The following is a 19,449-nucleotide window of genomic DNA, read 5'->3' on the forward strand; positions in this document are numbered from 1 at the left end:
TGTGGATGACGGCCAATCCATCATCCCTGTAGAGACCTACATTGCTTTTGTGTAGGACGTCGGATATGTGGTTCAGGATATAGATGCCGACGAGCTCACAGATTTCCGCACCGTCAAAACTACCCATCGGTACGTCGAATGGGTTGTTCCCGGTAGTTTTTCTTTTGATCCAAGTTTTTTCGCTTGTGAAGAGGAATGATTTGCGAGCATGGAGTATGATCTCTACATCCGAGTCCGTTATTGTGACGAATTGTCTGGCAAAGTTGATGGCTTTGGTGAGTAGAGACGTGGTGATGGAGGGGTGATATTCCGGAACCAGTTGATGGTGTCTGACGTGTATTTCCACTGGTTTATTGTTGTTGCATGCTTCACTTTGGTGATAATATTGTCCAAAATGGATTTACTGATGAGCCCCATTTCTGTTTTTGCAGAAACCGTTTAGATGTCAGGTTGTATAAGGGTATGGTACATTCAAAAACGTTTATGAAATACTGCGTTTACATATTCTAACATATCCTATAATTTTATTAGTGTTGAAAAAATAATTTGCAGAAACGTTAGCCAGCAAATATTTCACAATAACATTTTGATAACATCCACATTCAAAATGTTGTAGTGTTCATGTCTAAGGACCTTGTCTTCAAAACATTCAAACCCATAAGGATTTCACATGAAATGTCCCTGACCCCCCAACCCCCACCCGTCCAACCAGCATTGACGCTCATAACACTTTTTGTAAAACTATTAACATAGTAGCAATTCAGGCAATATAAACCTTCTGTCCATCTTTAAAGACATTTTTAAAAACGGAAAATCATAAAAATAAAAAGATTTTACAAGAGATTATTCGACTATAGTTTAGTATTTACTAGTTTTACTAAGTCTAATCTCCTCCGTGGTAATTGTTGAGCCAGTAACTGTAGAGGACACGGGTTCGACTCCCGACTTTCAGTTGTTGTCTCATCTGTTGTCGAAAATATATATTAAACTGTTATATAACAGTTTCACTAAAAGTAGAAGTAGGCTACGTTCATTCTTAACCCCAGTGGCGGCGCCATGAATTTTTTTAAGACTTTTTTTAGACTTAGGAATACTTTAGGAAAATAAATAAGTTTATAACAGAACATGTATCACTTCCAAGACTTTCTGTGGAACTCAAGGAGCGGTTTATCCTTCAGAATCTCACATAAAAAGGTGTCTGCTCCTTTCCTCGAGCACTGTTGGAAAAGACCGAAAACTACTGCCACTGCCTCATTTCAAATGTTTAGTTTTAGGTTTGGTTTTGGTTCAGTTTCGGTTTTGGTTTCAGTTTCTTATAAGTGGTGTGAATCGTAAAATTATTTGGTTTGAAGTTATCTACTCTAAGTATACACAAGAAAATTTTTAAATTTCGCAGTGCAATATTCACGAGGAGAGAAATCGAGCATGGTAATCTACATTGAAAGACGTGGTTTACAAAATCGAATAAGCCTGGGCTATTTGACCTGTGAATAAATATAGACCATCGAAATATTTGCATTCGACATTACAAAAGGGGCCACTATTGTAATTGTATTGGTGCTATAAACAAAATCGATTCATGTCCTTAATCCCATGTACCAGAATCGATGGAAGGCCATTATATGACCTCTAATAACATAATGACTTTTACTGAAGCAATTTTTACTGCAAAAAGTAGAAGATAGAGGGGAGAAGAGATTTTGTGTGGTGTGTGTGTGGGGGGGGGGGGGGGGCAAGGGGGGTATGGGCCGGGAGAAAGAGAAACAGGTGGGAGATAGCATTGGAAATGAAAGAGAAGGGGGAGGAGAGATGAAGATGAAGATATCGAATGTAGGGGAGGAGGAGGAGGGAAAGTCACTTAGGGAAGAGGTGGTTATATTATATAGGAGGGGAGCCCCTTTAAAGAGGTATGGGTTGTGCTTCCTGGGGATAATAAACTAATTCATAATCAAATCATCTCCATGCATCGTTTATGTTTCAAACAAACAAAGCACCCACCCCACCCACCCCATCCTTCAACATACGCGCATGTATTTAATGATTTCTAGGCCTAGCATCAACTGGCGTCCGCGGAATAGATTTCCGATATCAATCATGATAATAATTATGTTAACACAAATAGGCTATTGTATACTTCTAGTTATATACCCTATACTGTGTCCTCCCAACATAATAGTGTTATGATTGCAGACCAGATCTGCTCTACTTTTTGATCCCTTGATTTTTGGTTTCTGAACAAAAGAGAAACCAACACTAAAGATTTGAAATGAGGGATTGTAACATCGATTTTTATTGTTATCGTTGGATTCGTCTATAGGGCCTTTTAAACACACTATATCCGAGAACCGCTAAAACCCACTAACCGCTCCACCCGAAAAAAATTCTGAGGAATAGTAGTCACAGGGTTTAGCAGTTCTCTGGATATAGCCAGGGTTTTATGATATAGCATGGTTTTGGTTCACCACACCACAGTCAAATTCAACTGTGGGTCTTTATTATTTTTTTCAATATTGTTGTTTACTTTATATCAACAATTACCGTCATATTTCATCTATTGCATGCTTAACATATAATTTAAAATTGTAAACCTGTTAATTCATATATTTTGGTACTAAAGTATTACCACACCACCCTTATTCACTTTCTTCTGGTCATGCCTTTAATTATTGGCATTTCCCCGGGGGGCTCTCATGTATAAAAGTTGTAAGAATCCTTGTGAATTGACTTTCAAGAATGACTCTTAGCTAGGATGTCGAAAATTTGTCAAACTAACCATAAGCGAGGATTTTACTCAAATAAAAACACCCTACACTCTTATTTCGCCAATTAAAAAAGTCTTAAACAATCTTAATCAATCTTAAACTCGTGTTAGTTACGTGGTCCTCTCGTCGAAATATTGGTTAAGGGCCCTTAATTTTCTTGTTGTTTAAGGCTCAAATCAATAGTTGGTTAAAACTTTTAACCAATAAATGCATATAGCAATTTAACCAGCTTCAAGTTTAAGTGCTTAACCAACTAGGTTGTTTAAGGTCTTTTAATCAATAGTTGCTTAATAATTCTAAACAGATAATGATTTATATGTTCTATTTTATCTAAGGATTGTTTAAGAAATACAACTGCTTAATCAATGGTTGTATTGGATTTAATTATGATTGGGACTTTCTTTCTTTCTTTTTTTTAAAATTTTATACTGAAACATAATTCATGATAGATTTGAAGTCATCAGATCTTGGTCAACTGTGAGATTCGTTCAAAAATACAATTTCATGCATAAAGTATTTTGGTTTTTTTATCAGTTCAACCCGCTATGTATCCGGGCAATGTATCCGAGTAAAAAATTAAAATCTAGTAAGCCTTTCTCTCTCGCATGCATTACGATACAATGCTAAAATACAATACATCAACGCTAATAAATTCACACACTCGATACGGTATCCAGCATATCGATACTTCAATGCATCTCGTCTACATTGTAAGCTATTGTGCGTATGCCCAAAACTGAACATCGCGGTACACACATTGGTGATATACATGTACCGTGCACGTAGAACAGTACAGTACAGTATCGCTAGAATGTCAATCCCAATGACGTTGTTAAATCTAGCAAATGAACGCATCAATATCCATCCTTTATGTCTCAACGATGTCTATGCATAACTTATCAAACGAATCTCGAGTTTGGTGCAACCTGATTGACTCAAACCTACCTATTTGAACGAAGTGTCAGGAGACCATAAGCAGCACGACCAGCATTCACTCGTGGCCGCCATTTGCTTTTGTCATTTTAAACAATAATTGGTTAGAATTCCGTGGCGCGAGATGTATCGTTAAACAGGTAAAGTACAATTCCACTAAAATTACACAGTTTAACGCCTTTTAACGTAACAAAAAATAACCACCTTTATACGCTCGAGTTTAACAGTCTTTTAACATACGTTAAACTTTGCAGATTAAGCGCAAAATCACGCCTTTGAACATTAATTGTTTAAAAATCTTAAACTTTTCTTCTTATACTTGGCGACTGTTAACTGCCGGAACAAGAGTGTAAGCGAGGAATTGGTTGGAAAATTTACTAAGCGAGGATCGTCCTTTAAAAAACACCCCTTCTTTTAGTAAAATAAGACCCTAATCGCGGATCCGCGCGAATCCTCGTTTTGCTTTTCAAAACCACCCTAAATCCGCGTTTTCTTTCACGCGGATGCTTACAACTTTCATATATGAGTGTCGGGGGGCATTGCGAGATATAAAAAGGATCCATATGAATATTGACCCGGATCCTATGATGAGTGTCACCCCGGGTGAGAAAGGGTAATAAAATAACTGCAACGTACTTGGTTTAGGTCCATTTTACACTGTGAAAAATACTTCTTGTAGGTATCTTTTCAAAGCCCATTTTCGCAGGTGATAAACAAGTGCCCCCTCCCCCGGTATAAAGTTGTCCACATCAATAGTGCAATAAACTCTCCATTGCAAGAGTATTGCTTAATTCCAAGGGGTCAAACCTTAGTCGTGGGGACACAAGTTTTGTTGAATATGACCGTGAAGCAGCCCTCTCGTCGAGCTTCTGCGACGTGAGGTCTTCCCCTCCCCCCTCGGTCGTGGGGAAATTTTACAAGATGGGCGCCAAATGAAGATATTTGGTGGACACATTTTACAGTATTGTTATGTCAAAAGTTAGTGGAAAAAATAATAAAAATATTCAATATAAGGTCCTATTGAAGCACCCAGCAAACACAAAACGTTTTTAAACGTTTTAAGCACGTTATATTTTGGGTTTTGGGTATTGGTAAAAACGTTTTAATATCATAAAATGTCGGACTATATAAAGGTCATGATTTTGTTGGGATTTATGCTCGAGTAGAGCGAGAAAATGGTCAGTTTCATACTATTTGAAGTGAAAGTTGATATAGATATTTCAAATGGACAAGTTATAATATTTCAAAATACTCAGAAGAGCTTTTCTGCTATATTGTCAAATCTGTAACCCGCCCATTCTATTCCATTGACGGTTTTTGAGGTTTTTTGTCATTTTTACCCCAAAATATTGCATTTTAGCTACCTATTTCTTTCAGACTAAATGGAATAAAAACTTTATAATCGGTCATACTTATACTTTGGATACTTACAAACTGTTATCATTATTAATATGAAAGAAACAATACCTACAAAAGGTCCAAGTTTGGGAAAATCACAAAAGGCCCATATTCCCGTGATGAGTTGATCAAAGATGTTGTTGAGTGCGTAGGCCCCTTCGTCCTTCATGTCCTTTTCTGCAGATCCAAATGACTGTATTTTCACCCGGTAGTCTCATCAATTTCCATCTGATCATATAGCAGTCATATTGACGCATATAATTCGCCCCAAATCACCAAAACAATCAAATCAGACACATTTAATTGCAATTTTCTTTTTATAAAACCTATTGTTGACATGCTTTTCCGTAGAACTGCCCACATATCAGGTTGGCAGTATGGGAGTAGGTAAATATTAAACATTCCGCATAATGAATGCGGTTTTAAATGTCACAATTATCACAATACACCTTCAATTAAAATAAATAAAATAATAAGTATATAAAAGGCAAGCAAATGATCTTGCTTACCAAATCTGTATTATATATGCATGTATAGACTCTATTACCAAAACTGCGTATTGTATCTTTCGACTTTTCCTAAGAAGTTTGAAAATTTTAATATCCGTTCCGTTGATAAAATGGACTTCAGAAAATTGGGTTGTGTTCTCACGTCATTGACAATAGGTGAGTAAACTATTATTTTAAATTTATTTCTAAGGCCAAAAAAAAAAGGTTTGTCTCAAAGCTCACGAGAAATTTAAAAACAAATGCGAAATGCGATTTTTTTTCCCGACTTTTTTCATGGTTACGGTATTTTGAGAAAAAAGTCTAATTTTCGCCGATTTTTTCTGGAAAAAACTAAAAAAAATGTTTTTTTTTGAAATAAAAAAATTTCCGCATTTGTTTTTTGTCAAATCGTGGGATTTTACAAACGCGCGCGCAAGCTTTGAGACGAACCTTTTTTTTTTGCCTAATAAATGTGATGCATAGGCCTAATCCTTTATTATAGGTGCGGGTTTACGACTGTCATCATTGATAATGGATTAGTCTGACGCATCTAATTTCCGCATAATGTCAACATTATTTGTAGAATAATTGTATAACAATGTTGCATTTGGAAGACGCAAGGTTTTCCATAAACATCAAAATTGATGGGTACCAATAATTTTGATACAGCTTGTATGATATGATATTGAGTAAACAGCAGATATGTTCATTACATTACATTTTATGGACATCATTAGAGAATGAATTTGGAGAAACCTTCTGATAATTACAAACACTCGCTGAGCAGCAAGACCTTCCCTCTAAGCTTTTAATCCGATAAGCTGATTATCTATTTGTTTTCATGAATTGGAAGATATTCTTTGATATATTACTGAGCTCAATCATCTGAAATTACTGGAGCGTGAGCCACCCAGGCTGGTGGCTCAGCATAGTATTTTATTAACATAAGGTTTTCTCCAAATTCGTTTCCTAATGATGGTGTTGTCAAATATGGTGCCAAATTTACGAGCTTTTGCATATCATTTTATATTTAACAGTACAGTGCCATTGTCATCTGATTATTATTAATTTAGTTTTGGCTATACATGCTATTAGATGGTATAATACTCTATTCCGTTTTATCATCATTGAGTTTAGATTTATTATTGGCCATCCACAACTTCATATTGGCTTTACAATTTGTGACAAAATCAAAGGGAATGAGAAATTGATTTTGAGATATTGGCAAAGAAAGTGTTATTGTTTGCAAAGAAGAGTCGTATCAACATGGGGATTCAGAAAGCTCTAAATAAATTTCTTTTTAGAAACATATGTATAACTCATTTTCGACCAGGGTCGACATGTGACTCATTCCCCTTGATCATGGCACATTTGTGTGCATGGTTCTTTGTAGAAATATTCAAATCAAGTTGAGGTTGATCTTAACCCTAGAATTATGGAATTTTTTTTGCCTCATAACTGCTCAATGTTTGATCGAAAGTATATAAAAGTAAACATAATCGCAAAGACTTTGATTATAAACTGGGTGAAAAGCGGATTTTTTATGATTTATTATTAACATTTTCAAAAGTTGGTCAAGATTAAAAATAAAAAAAAAAAAAAATAAAAAAAAACGGTCGTAGATATTTATTTATTTGAATTTTAAGAAATTCAGCGTTGGTTACTACTTTATACCCCACTTTCGTTCACATAATCTTAAAGAAAATCGGGCGTTAAATGTTACTACGCCCGGGCTACGCTTGTAAGAAAAATGTAGAATTTCAAAAACATGGGAGATGAGGCTGTTGAATGTTGATCGGGTCAGTGGCGTAGCATCATAGAGGCAAGGAGAGGCACATGCCCCTTGGATTTGATTTTTTTTTGAAAATTAGACCCGGTACACCCCCCTCAATTATGGTCGGTTCTGTCCAATAGGATGACTCACGATACGCCACTGGAATCGTGATATTATACAAATTTACAGCGGCACAAAAACCTCGCCCACTACTGATGAGGCGAAAAAAATCCCCACCCGAGTCTGTGTACAGTGGCGTACCGTGGCCGCCCCTTCCCCGGGGGGCTGAAGAAAAGCCAATTTTGCCGCCCCTTCCTCAACAGCCCGAAAAGGTTGCCCCAATTTTTTTTACGTTCGTTTGAAAAAAAAAAAAAAAACGGTCGTTTTGAAAATCTGAAGAGCTTCTTCCGCCGCCCCTCTTTTTGCCGCCCCTTCTTCTTCCCGCCACCCCTTCGATTTTGCCGCCCCCGGGGGGCTGGCGCCCCAAAAGACCCCCCTTAAAAAAAAAAAGCGCATGGTGTAGGCCTGATCCAAACTCCAATGCCCCCTGTAAATCAAATGGTGCATCCATAACACAAACATAATGTAAAATGACCTACGTGTAGGGTTGAAATGGAAGCTTCGTGTAAACATCCATCTTTTGCACCACAAACCTAACATATAGGATACTTGTTCACGATACTGGTTTCCTTCAAAACACAACAAGTTTATTTAATGTTTATGACTTCATCGGTACTAGTATTCCATTGCAGCGTGGTAGTACCAATTGACCTTGACCAAAAAAAACTTCAATGCAATTAATAACACCATTTGCACATAATGTAGTTGTATGACTTCCTTTGTTTGTCTATATAGGATCCATCAGAAGGTAATTGAAGCTTTAAACTGTACTTGACCGTTCCTTTTTATAAACACATAAAAAGTTTAATAGTACTACATGCCCGGGGGGGTCACTCCCATTGTGGCCTGTACACCATCCGCGATAATGAAAACGCGTAAATAGGGTAGTTTTTCGTGGGTAAGCACGATACGCGCGTAACGCGTTTAGGGTGTCAAAAACATGAAATATTGGGAAAAAGGGTAGCAAAATTGCAATTGCTAATATGCGGGAATGAAATTTAGGGTATGAAATTTGATGCAAGGAATAAAATCCCTGTTTAGGGTATTGTTTTAGCCAAGGGTTCAAATCCTTGTTTAGGGTGCTTTTCAAAAGTTGATTATCGCGGATGGTGTACATGCCACAATGGGAGTGACCCCCCGGGACTACATGTACCCCCATATAATAAATTACCAGTTTACCGGTTGTTTGATGTGATCATTTATTAATGTTTCCCAAAAATTACATGACTTTAATTTAACGACCAACAGCTATCACACTATTATACACATATATTTTTTAAAGTTATTTTTAACTTAGATTTTCTTTTCTTTATCAAGTTTTGCATTTGAAATTTGTGTGGTATTTTTTATTCTATAAACTGTATATTTATGTGCAAAACCAGAACGCTATAATATTTAAAGCCATATTATAACATTTGCTGAGGAAGACGCCCTCACTGAATTGTTAAAATTCCTTTTTTTACACGATTAAATTGTACTTTATTAAACTAATATACCCTGCAAAAATCAAGACTCTAAGTGCTGTAGTTTTGTCAAAATCCGTGATTTTGAATTAAAGGCTGATTCAGCGCTTTATTATTACGATGGAATTATTAGTCGAACGCATACACGATGCTCATAACACACAGTACGTCACGGCGTGCAGGACGGTGATATACACAACAAAGGGTCGTACCACAACATGACCGAAGGAGTAGTACGTATTGGCGACATGTGCGCTGGTAGTAAATCCCAATTGTCTTTGCTTTGCGGCGTAGTTGTTCGGCTCAAAAATAAAAGGGGATATATCTGACAGTAAAAGCTAACATTTTATGGCAAAGAAATGCTAATCTATTTTGTTTGAAAATGTTATAATATTGCTTTAACATTTAGTTCATCCCAATAATATGAGTTAGTCCTTTCAACTTATAACAAAAAGTACTTTGGAAATTCCCTTGCTATATGTTACTCTTTTTTATGACGTTTTAATGAATACAGTTCTACATGCCACCAAACAACCGTGGGGCATGAAACCGATGACTAACAATGACGTCGTCTATTCCGGAAAGAGTTCTTACCGAGGAACCTTAAACTACAAACCATTAACTTTATAGTTAGATAATTAACAAGGACTGTGTTTGATACAATAATATTTTGTTTATTGTTGATTGCATAGTGCAGTTATGTCCACGGCAAATTCACCGTGACCTTTCGAGCCATAAACCCACTTAGTGAAGATTAATGCAGTACTAAACCAATCGATAATGACGCTATTGACATGTACGGGCGGAGCTTCACTGACCGAGTTTCGGGGTATTTTTCAATGGTTTGCTGTCATTTACTCATCAAGGCGGTCCCCGTTATTATAAGGACTATGCTAATGATTTAAAGATTGACATGTAGAGAATAAACCATACTTGATTGACAAAAAGTACTAAATTTGTTTTGTACCTATTATATTACGGTTTCGTGACACCCCTCTTCCAAATGTTTAATTTCGCAAAAAACCAACAACAACAAAAAAAAACAAACCCATGTGCTGTATTTTTCTGGAATCGAGATAATTTGCAGGATCGGCACAAACTGGTTGTGTAAAAGACTAGCACGGGTTTGCACGATAATTTAGTAATTTATTATAAGAATCACAAGGAATTTCCCTCCCCATTTATGGTATGTGTTATGGTATGTGTACTGTCCTCATACTAGCTACGGAGTGTCTCGGGCCTGGTTAGTAAATTTTGGTTGACATAGTATTATGTTTAATTTGGCAAATAAATAAATTTAAAAAAACAAAAAAACCAAAAAAAACCAAAACAAAAACCAGTGGAGTATTTTCTAGAATCGAGAGAATTTGGTCAGTTACCCTGCAAAAGTTGCATAAATTTTACGATTTATCCCGACGCTGAATAGTTAACTTTATTGAGTAAACATTTGCTATAAAACTTTACTAAAGTTGTTCCAAGTTTAGTCTAATATAATAGTACGTGTATTTTGCTCAGCGTTGGTTAAATTTTGCTTAACATCGTTAACTGTTGCATGAAAGTTCATCTGTGTTGGTAGTAAACATAATTTAGAGGTTTAAACCTTTGACCACAACACACAAATTTGCGTACCTGGAATTTTCAGTCGACAATTCGACTTTCATCAGCAGACTGGCAACCCAATTCAGAGGTCAGCGACCTTTCGGACACTTGACCCCAAAAATTATGTTTACTACCAACACAGATGAACTTTCATTCTAATGTAAGAAATGATTACGGCAAGGATTGCCTAAATACGATCAGACATTTAGAAAAAACGGGCAAAAAGATCGCTCGGTATCGGAACCATCTCCGGTTTAGTTTACATTGTAAACATCAAGAAATAACACCAGTGAGTCTCCGTTTGTCAAGCACTGTCAAGGGAACTAAAGCAGAACACATCCTAAGAAAGGCGGAACGATCATTGTTGAACGTAAGGATTGGCCAAATTGTGCACAAATTGGACAATTTAAATAGTGAAAAACATCGCATTGAAAATATTGTTGATACCGCGAAAGGGCTTCCCGATGACGTCATAGCGGAAGTGAAATCACGCTGTGAGCGTGCGCAGTTGAAGGAACACGAGCTGTCGAAAGTCAGACAACAACAAAAATTTGCTCGACTCGAGGAAAGGAAACAGGCGGAAAATACTTCGAAAAAGGGAAATAACATCGCTTCGGAATGCATTTCTAAGTGGGTCAAGAACTGCTCTAATAGGTTGCTCAACGATCCAGAGCTGTCTGTGTTGGTAAAAGGTTTAAACTTCGCCGTAACACCCGCGAAATTGCCCATTGTTGATTTTATTACATCTACGGAATCAGCGTGTCGCGCATTACAGGAAAAGGTAAGGCTTGTGAACTCAGGGCTAAAGTTGTTAATCTTTTGAACAGACCCAAGGCAAATAATATCGAGTCAAACCTTTCAAAAGAGGAGAGAAAAGCACTCGAAGATCTCAAAAAGGATAAAGACATACGTATCCTACCTGCTGACAAAGGCAGGTTAGTTGTTGTGTTAAACACAGAGGATTACCAAAACAAGTGTGAAAAACTGCTCAGTGACACTAACACCTATAAGAACCTTGGTACTAGGGATCCGACCAACAAATATAAAAAGGAACTAATATCTGTTCTTCAAGATTTGGAAAACGAGGGTGGTATAAACCGGGTTGAATACAGAAAACTCTATCCGACCACCGAGAACCCCCCTAAGTTTTATGGTCTTCCCAAAATACATAAGAAAGACACGCCTCTCAGACCAATAGTTAGCAGCATTGGAACTATCACCTACAATTGTGCTAAACTACTCGCGGACATCCTTTCTCCCTTGGTTGGTAGAACGAGTCATCATGTCGCAAATTCTCAGGATTTCGCGGATTGCATTAAGGATGAGCGCGTAGAGGAGGATGAGGAATTACGGTCCTACGATGTTACGGCATTATTCACCTCGGTACCTGTAGACAAAGCACTGACTATTATACAAGCTCGGTTGGAAAGCGATAACACGCTCAGTGAAAGAACTCGCCTATCAGCTACGCAAGTCACTAAGCTTCTGGACGTGTGTTTACGTTGTACTTATTTCGTGTATAATGGAGTGTTCTATCAACAAATCCACGGGGCGGCGATGGGGTCCCCAGTGTCACCAATCGTCTGCAATTTGTACATGGAAGATCTTGAACAAAAAGCAATAAAATCAGCACCCCACCCACCGTTGTGGTGGTATCGTTATGTGGATGATACGCACACGAAATTAAAGAAGCAATATGCCCAGGAGTTCACAGACCATCTCAACTCTTTGGACACTGATATCAAGTTCACGACAGAAGGTGAAGAAGATGGCACCCTCGCGTTTTTAGACACCCACACTGTGATCAAAGAAGACAGGAGCCTTAAGATTAAGATCTACCGTAAGCCCACTCATACGGACCAATATTTGAATTTTCAATCTAATCACCCTGTCCAACACAAACCTGGTGTCATTCAAACTTTATATCACCGGGCTGATTGCATCGTCACAAATCCTGTAGACAAGGAGGAGGAGAAGTCGCACATCAACGCTGCGCTTGAAAATTGCGGCTATCCCAATTGGGCTTTGACAGAGCTGTTAAACCAAAGAAAGACAAGAAAGACACAGAAAAAGTCAATCGTGAGACTAACACTGAGACAAAGGGACAAGTGGTTTTGCCTTATATAAAAGGTACATCCGAGGCGCTTAGAAGAACTTTTGGCACCTACGGGATAAGAGCAAGCTTCAAGCCTACCCAAACGCTAAGACAACTGCTTGTTTCCCCAAAAGACATAACCGAGAAGAAGGACATAGCTGGGCCGGTGTATTTTATTCCATTCCAAGGACAAACCCGTAAGGGTCAGTGTTCCGAATCCTATATCGGCGAGACAGAAAGATCACTTCGCACTAGATTTTTGGAACACCGTCGCCCCAGCTCCACCTCGTCTGAGGTCTCCCAACATATTCACATCGAGTCTCCCGGCCATCATATAGACTTGGACAAAGTTCAAATTCTGGACAAGGAACCCAGATATTTTGAGCGTGGTGTGAAGTAGGCCATCTATATCAGAGTGAACCAGCCATCGCTGAACAGAGACGGGGCCGATACAAGCTACCTAGAGTGTACGACCCGATTTTGGGGTCAAGTGTCCGAAAGGTCGCTGACCTCTGAATTGGGTTGCCAGTCTGCTGATGAAAGTCGAAGTGTCGACTGAAAATTCCAGGTACGCAAATTTTTGTGTTGTGATCAAAGGTTTAAACCTCTAAATTATGTTGCATAGTTATTCATATCAGGACTTGTACTCATTTTTATTTCTGTTAAGTTAATTAACTTTTTGTTTTGTTTTCTTATCCAGCTTTATTGGTGTTTATGAAATCGGTTTCCACATGTCCTTACCAACGAAGGGTTGCAATTTCCACACAGACCACGACAAATTGTACATATCATCAGCAACTGCGCACATATCACCAGCAACTACACAGTAAAGCACAAACTGCCTATGCGTCATTTTCCACTGCCTTTGAAAAACTGGTAAGCAATCCGAACCAAATGCCTGAACACACCAAGGGAAAATTTTAAATGAGAATTCTTTCAAAGCGATGAGAATTGGACTAAACTATGAGAATTGAAAAAATTTCATATTTCTATAACATTTTCTCATCCAAATGAATGAGAAATGTTTTAAAATTAACGTGTCAACAACCTGTCACAATGAGAGCACTGTGTATCGTGTATAGGAAAACGGACAGTAACTGCAGTATGTGTTAATTTGTTGTCACGTTGTCACGCATGCCTAATGTGTTGAAAATCTCTATCACAGACCATCAACTATACGTTAATGTGAAAACGAGGTAGAAATCTCTTACACACCCGTTGATTTTGATTTTTTTTATAGGAGGCAAGACAAGAGATTGGTCTATTAACGTATGAAGACGTTCGGCCCCAGTTTCGGCCACAATGCGCACCTGAGTTTTATCGATTAAGTAATGTATACCGCATGTCTTTAGTAAGAGAACAGGTAAGTATCTACAGATACACATGCACAAAAGTTTTGTAGATTGCTATGGTTAGTTTTGTAAGGTATTCGTGACCGCGAATAGAAAATGCACTACGTATGAATAGCGGAATAAAAACTCTTCGTATTTGGCGGTGTTTGGAAATATAAGCCGCCTGTGTTTTTAAATTACAATAACAAATATTAAGCATAAACATACAGAGTAAAACCGTCAAGAATGTTCTTAAAGTTGGTGCAGAAATAGTAAATTGTACAAACCCATTCAAATTTTGTGCGTCTGCATTAACGCACAAATTACTTGAGAGATTACTTGAGAGATATGTGTGTGTCCTCGTTTGCGGATTATTATTATTATTATTAAGACTAACAAATGCGAGGCTAAAGAAATTTTCCAAAAACAATTGATCATGAAATGTAGGAAATAACTCATATAATTGGCTAATTTGCTAATTGGCTAAATATATGAAAAGAGCGCCCTCACTTTGCACTCAAATGTATGGTTTATAAAATAAAACTGGCCACAAAATATATGTGTATATTAGTATGATAATTGTTGGTATTGCCCAGGTCTAGAATTCAACTTTATATAATGTTTTGTTATAAATATTAATAAATGATCACATCAAACAACCGTGTATTATTATTATATATTATTATTGTTATTAAAATAGCTCAACCTCACACGGGCTGTCACACCAGCCACAGAATTTGTTTCAGACTCATATTGAGAGCTTAGAATTCTACGTCTCCTTTGTCAGGCATTGGGTCGTCGATAACGAGAATTTGTATCCGGGTCCGGGTTCAGAGTCACTAGCCACGGAATTTGCAACAGCAAACTTGACTCTAATGAATGTGATAAGAGGTCTTAATGAATTTGTAAGTGCAACATATTATTACTTGTCGGGTTGGGATTATGCTGGAGAGAGCACACTCTCATAGAAATGACCTGTTCGCCCTGTTGGCGCAATTCAAAGGGAGTAAGTTTGGACAACTCAAAATTAGTGTAAAAGTTGCCAAAACAAAATTCATTTTAGTTATCCGAACTTACAAAATGCTGAAAAGCTCAAAAAGTTCCGTCAACTAAAGCAACTTTGTTGGCATTACTTAAAAAATTGATGTAAGTCGTTGCGTCAACTTTTTAAGTAATGCCAACTTCTGAATTCAAGTTCAGGGAACTTAGAAAAATAAACAAGGTTCAAAGAACCAATTAGTTGAGTTATTGTAACTCAACATGTAAGTTGATGTAACTCGTTCATATTAAGTTACTGGTACTTATTGTTTTGAGTTATACCAATTTGGTACTTTGTTACTTAATTCACGGAATTGTATCATTTTCTGCACAATTAGCAGTATTCAAATATTTATTTTTGTAATCAGTGCAAAATTTTGTATATTATAGCACATCTCGAAAAAATTATGCTAACCTAGTTTCATTTTCTGAGTTGTAACAACTCAATAAAGTAAGTGCAAATGAGTGCGACCAACATAAATTATATCGAGTCAGCGTTACTCAAAATTGTACGCGTTGGCATTACTCGGAAAGTTGACGCAACGACTTAATCAACTTACTGAGTAATGCCAACGAACAATTTCTATGAGTGCAGAATACCTATTTTTTAAAGGGAAAGGTGATAGTAGAGAGAAGGGAAAGAAAGAAGGAGAGTGGGTGGGAGGGAGAGAGGGGGAGAGATTCCGAAGGTGTGCCCAAAATAGTACTAGTATACATAGAAATAGAGGTGATATACCGGTTCACTCTACCTCATTAATCGTATTGCTTGTACGTATAATTTGTACTAGAACACTTTTCACTCCTGTCTCCTCTCCTATTTTTTTTCGATGAGCTTTTTCCAGCTAAGTCAGACCATCTTGTCCCCAAGGTAGTTGACATGAGTCTGACATCGGGAAAGGTCAAGACATCATAAATCAGGAAACATACACACAGGTCTCGTTGCTGACAAGAAAGTCGTAACGCCTCACTCCGGTGCGAAGCGGTGGATTGGTTCTCTTCCTTAAGGGTGGTCTGAATCCTGGAATTATGGAAACTTTCGGGCATCATAACTGCTAAATTATTAGTCTAAAGAATATAAAAGTATATATTTTTAGAATGGAAATGACTTGATGAATTAATCTGTGAGGTCCAATTTGGGCCAAAATGCTCATTTTTGGAGAAAATCACAAAAAACAGGTTTTGTGGCCCAAATTTTTTGCGCAACGTAACAAAAAAAAAATGTTTGGCCAAAATGGTTTTTTTATTAATTTTTAAAAACTAGATAAAAATATCTATGGACCATTTTTTCATTTTTTTGAATTTTGACCAACTTCACCAAAAATATTCGAAATTTGGGCGAAAATCATTTTTGACCATTTTTGGTGCAAATTTCTCAAAGTTGGTCAAAATGAAAAAAATAAAAAATAAAAAAACGGTCCCTATATATTTTTATCTAGTTTTTAAAAATTAATAACAATTTTTTTGGGCCAAACTATTTTTTTGTTACGTTGCGCGAAAAAATTTAGGCAAAAAACTGTTTTTTGTGATTTTCTCCAAAAATGAGCATTTTGGCCCAAGTTGGACCTCACAGATGAATTCATCAAGTCATTTCCATTCTACAAATGTATACTTTTATATTCTTTAGACTAATAATTTAACAATTATGAGGCCCGAAAGTTTCCAGATAGGCAGGCTCACATCACACAATATAGATGGCGCTATTCGTCCATAGGGAAGTGGAATGTGCATGTACGGTCCAGAAATGGCTTTACTGTGGGGCTCAATGGAAAAATTTACTAAAAATTTATTTTGACAACCAAAACCTAAGTAACGTTGACTTACCTTGGTACTGGCATAATAATGGATTCGCAAACTATCATATAGTGCAATCTATGTTCCATCAAGTAAGTAATGGAGAAGTTGATTAGCTGGACCGCCAGTTCGGGTTCAGGACTAGTCTGATGCTTTAACGTACAAATTACAATACCTCGTAAATACACTTAACCACCGTGAAGAAGCACATGTTGCATGTCTCGATATCAGCAGAGCATTCGATTGTCTTTGGCAACCTGGTCGTCTGGCCAAACTTGCTGCCATTGTCTTCTGCTGTTTAAAAGCACTACCTTACCAACCGATCATTGAAGGTAATCTTGAATGGAAAATAATCAGGTGTATAGCTGATACACGAGTGCCCCCAAAGCTCCAACAAGGAGGTTAATTGCTATCTAGACCAGGCTTCCTCAAATAGATTTGTTGAAGCGCCACATGAAATAAAAGGGGGGGGGGGGAGTCAGAGGTAGTACTTGTTTGTCTGGGGTCAGAGGGGTGTCCCCCCCCCTCTGAAGCTATACATTTTTGAAATTTGAGGTGCAAATGACGCCATTTGGTGCAACATTGTGTACTATTTTAGTCTGTCTTTACAAGGATAACATGGGAATTGCATTGTTTAATGTTGAAATATAGAATATTGGAGATAGTTTGATCAAATGGTTTTATTTTTTATTAATTTTTTAAAAATCTAAACGGCGCCGCGAGCCACCCGGGAAGCCACGGCGCTCCACATGTGGCGCGTGCGCCGCTATTTGCGGACCCCTGACTAGACGTTCACACGTCTCAACTTCTGGAAGGGGGATGGTTTCTTGCTGTTCATGTAAATATCACTTGACATTAGAACATTATTGACATCGGTAAGAATTAAGGAGAAAACATTATAAAAGGGGGTTTGACTTTTAAGGGGTAAATTAAAAAAAACCCAATATCAGACAGATTGATGAACGGAATAAGAACTGAAGATAATCAAATACGCGCTGAAATTCAACTAATTATTTATTTCTCATTTGTTTTTCAGATGACCAACAACACTTATATCAATGGAACACAATTAATTCCAAATGAATGTGATACAGCAGCAGCAGCATCTTCAGCATCAGTATCAGCATCACTATCGCCACCAGCAGCATCATCATCACCGTCATCATCATCATCATCACCATCCCCATCAAGTCTGGCGGAATCTTATAGATATATGCGCGCATTAACCATACTAGCAGATGTTCGAGATATACTCTTTTCTGTCATGTTAGATACTTCTTGCCTTGGTTAGTATAGACCATTTCAAGATCGCAATGGCTCGGAAAACCGCGCTATAAACTTAGTAACCTAGGACAGGGGCTATTTTAGGGATAAAACTCACTGCACGTGAGTTTCACCCGTTAAAATCACTTATTTTGGTGACACGTTTGTGACCTTCTTTTAAACATTGGAAGCATAGGCGAACCAGCCATTTTGGAGGGGGCAAATTAAATTTTCAAATCGTCGCGCTAATCCGTTACTAAAATTACTTTACCGAAGCGCGCAGAAATTTGCAATTTTAATGCTAATATGTGCCAAATGAAAACAATGGGGCCAAAGAAAGATGTACATTACAGCTTTTGGTTAATTTTGTCCTTCAACACATGTAGTAGAAACTCATGCCGTACAATGTATCGATTCGCTAAGCCGCGCCTTGCAAAGTCACGTCCAGCAAATTCTGCGCCTATGCGTCATGCTGAACAAATTGAGCGCGAAACTTCTCACATTCAAATAGGCTCAGTATTGGCAAAACTTTCGCATTAAAATGAACAGATTCTTTTACTTTTTCACTAATTATATAGTCTTAAAGGGGGATTCCTTCAGCATGTTGATGAAAGACGCGTTTTTTTTTTTTTTTGCAAAGTCTATTTCACACCAATTTTCCATAAATGGGTCTGAAGAAGAGGTCCAGATCCACTGCACTATCCAGTGGCACCACTCGCCCCCCCCCCCCCACTTCCGACGATTTTGAGTTGGACCCATCAGCCCCAGGTCGGTACGTCACGTCGCTACTTTCGTCCCGAATTAAAATCCAACATGGCCGCCATTTTTCAAGATGACCGCCACTAAAACATGATCCCAGCGTAAGTGTAACAAAATTAAAATTGTTTATAACAATTGCCTAAAATGTAAAAGATACGTCATTCAAATTGTCATTTAGGTATTTTTGAAATGAAAAATTTGGCAAAACAAAAAAACAAAAAAAAAAACAAAAACGACACAAACAAGCAAAAAACAAACAAACAAAAAACAGCAGTATTAACAAAGTTGAAGCCTCATTCAAATACATGTAGCTAATTCCTTTTTTTTAAATTAGAGAAAATAACGATTCGTGTAAAATGTCTTAGTATAGCATGTGCTCATCTATGACAGTAACAAATGTGTGCAAAATCTGAAATTTATCATTTTTACGATCCTCGCCCGATTAGCAAATTACTGAATGGCCCTTCAATCATGTTAATCATGTGATTTGCCCTGTATATGTATTTGTGTTCTGTGGAGCTTTTGTATTTATCGATAAAAACAAATTAAAATTAGTTTTTATCGATGAACAGCTATGCCGGACTGGCAACTTTTATGACAAAAAATGTTCATGCAGCATGGTCCATTGCTTGTAT

At 37.4% G+C, this 19,449-nt stretch overlaps 1 protein-coding gene across 1 annotated transcript; it reads left to right on the forward strand.

The window, feature by feature from the left end:
* The first annotated feature begins 208 nt into the window (after positions 1-208).
* Positions 209-12,664, forward strand: LOC140141503 (uncharacterized). Its single transcript, XM_072163391.1, has 3 exons — positions 209-275; positions 8,211-8,223; positions 11,365-12,664. The coding sequence occupies exons 1-3, from the start codon at positions 209-211 to the stop codon at positions 12,662-12,664; spliced, it is 1,380 nt and encodes a 459-aa protein (XP_072019492.1).
* The last annotated feature ends 6,785 nt before the right edge of the window (positions 12,665-19,449 follow it).

Source organism: Amphiura filiformis, chromosome 2 (genome assembly GCF_039555335.1).
Source record: "Amphiura filiformis chromosome 2, Afil_fr2py, whole genome shotgun sequence".
Lineage (NCBI taxonomy): Eukaryota > Metazoa > Echinodermata > Ophiuroidea > Amphilepidida > Amphiuridae > Amphiura > Amphiura filiformis.

What these genes read in the sequence shown, in the direction of transcription:
- LOC140141503 (XM_072163391.1), top strand. Translation starts at nt 209, where the DNA reads ATGGAGTATGATCTCTACATCCGAGTCCGTTATTGTGACGAATTGTCT.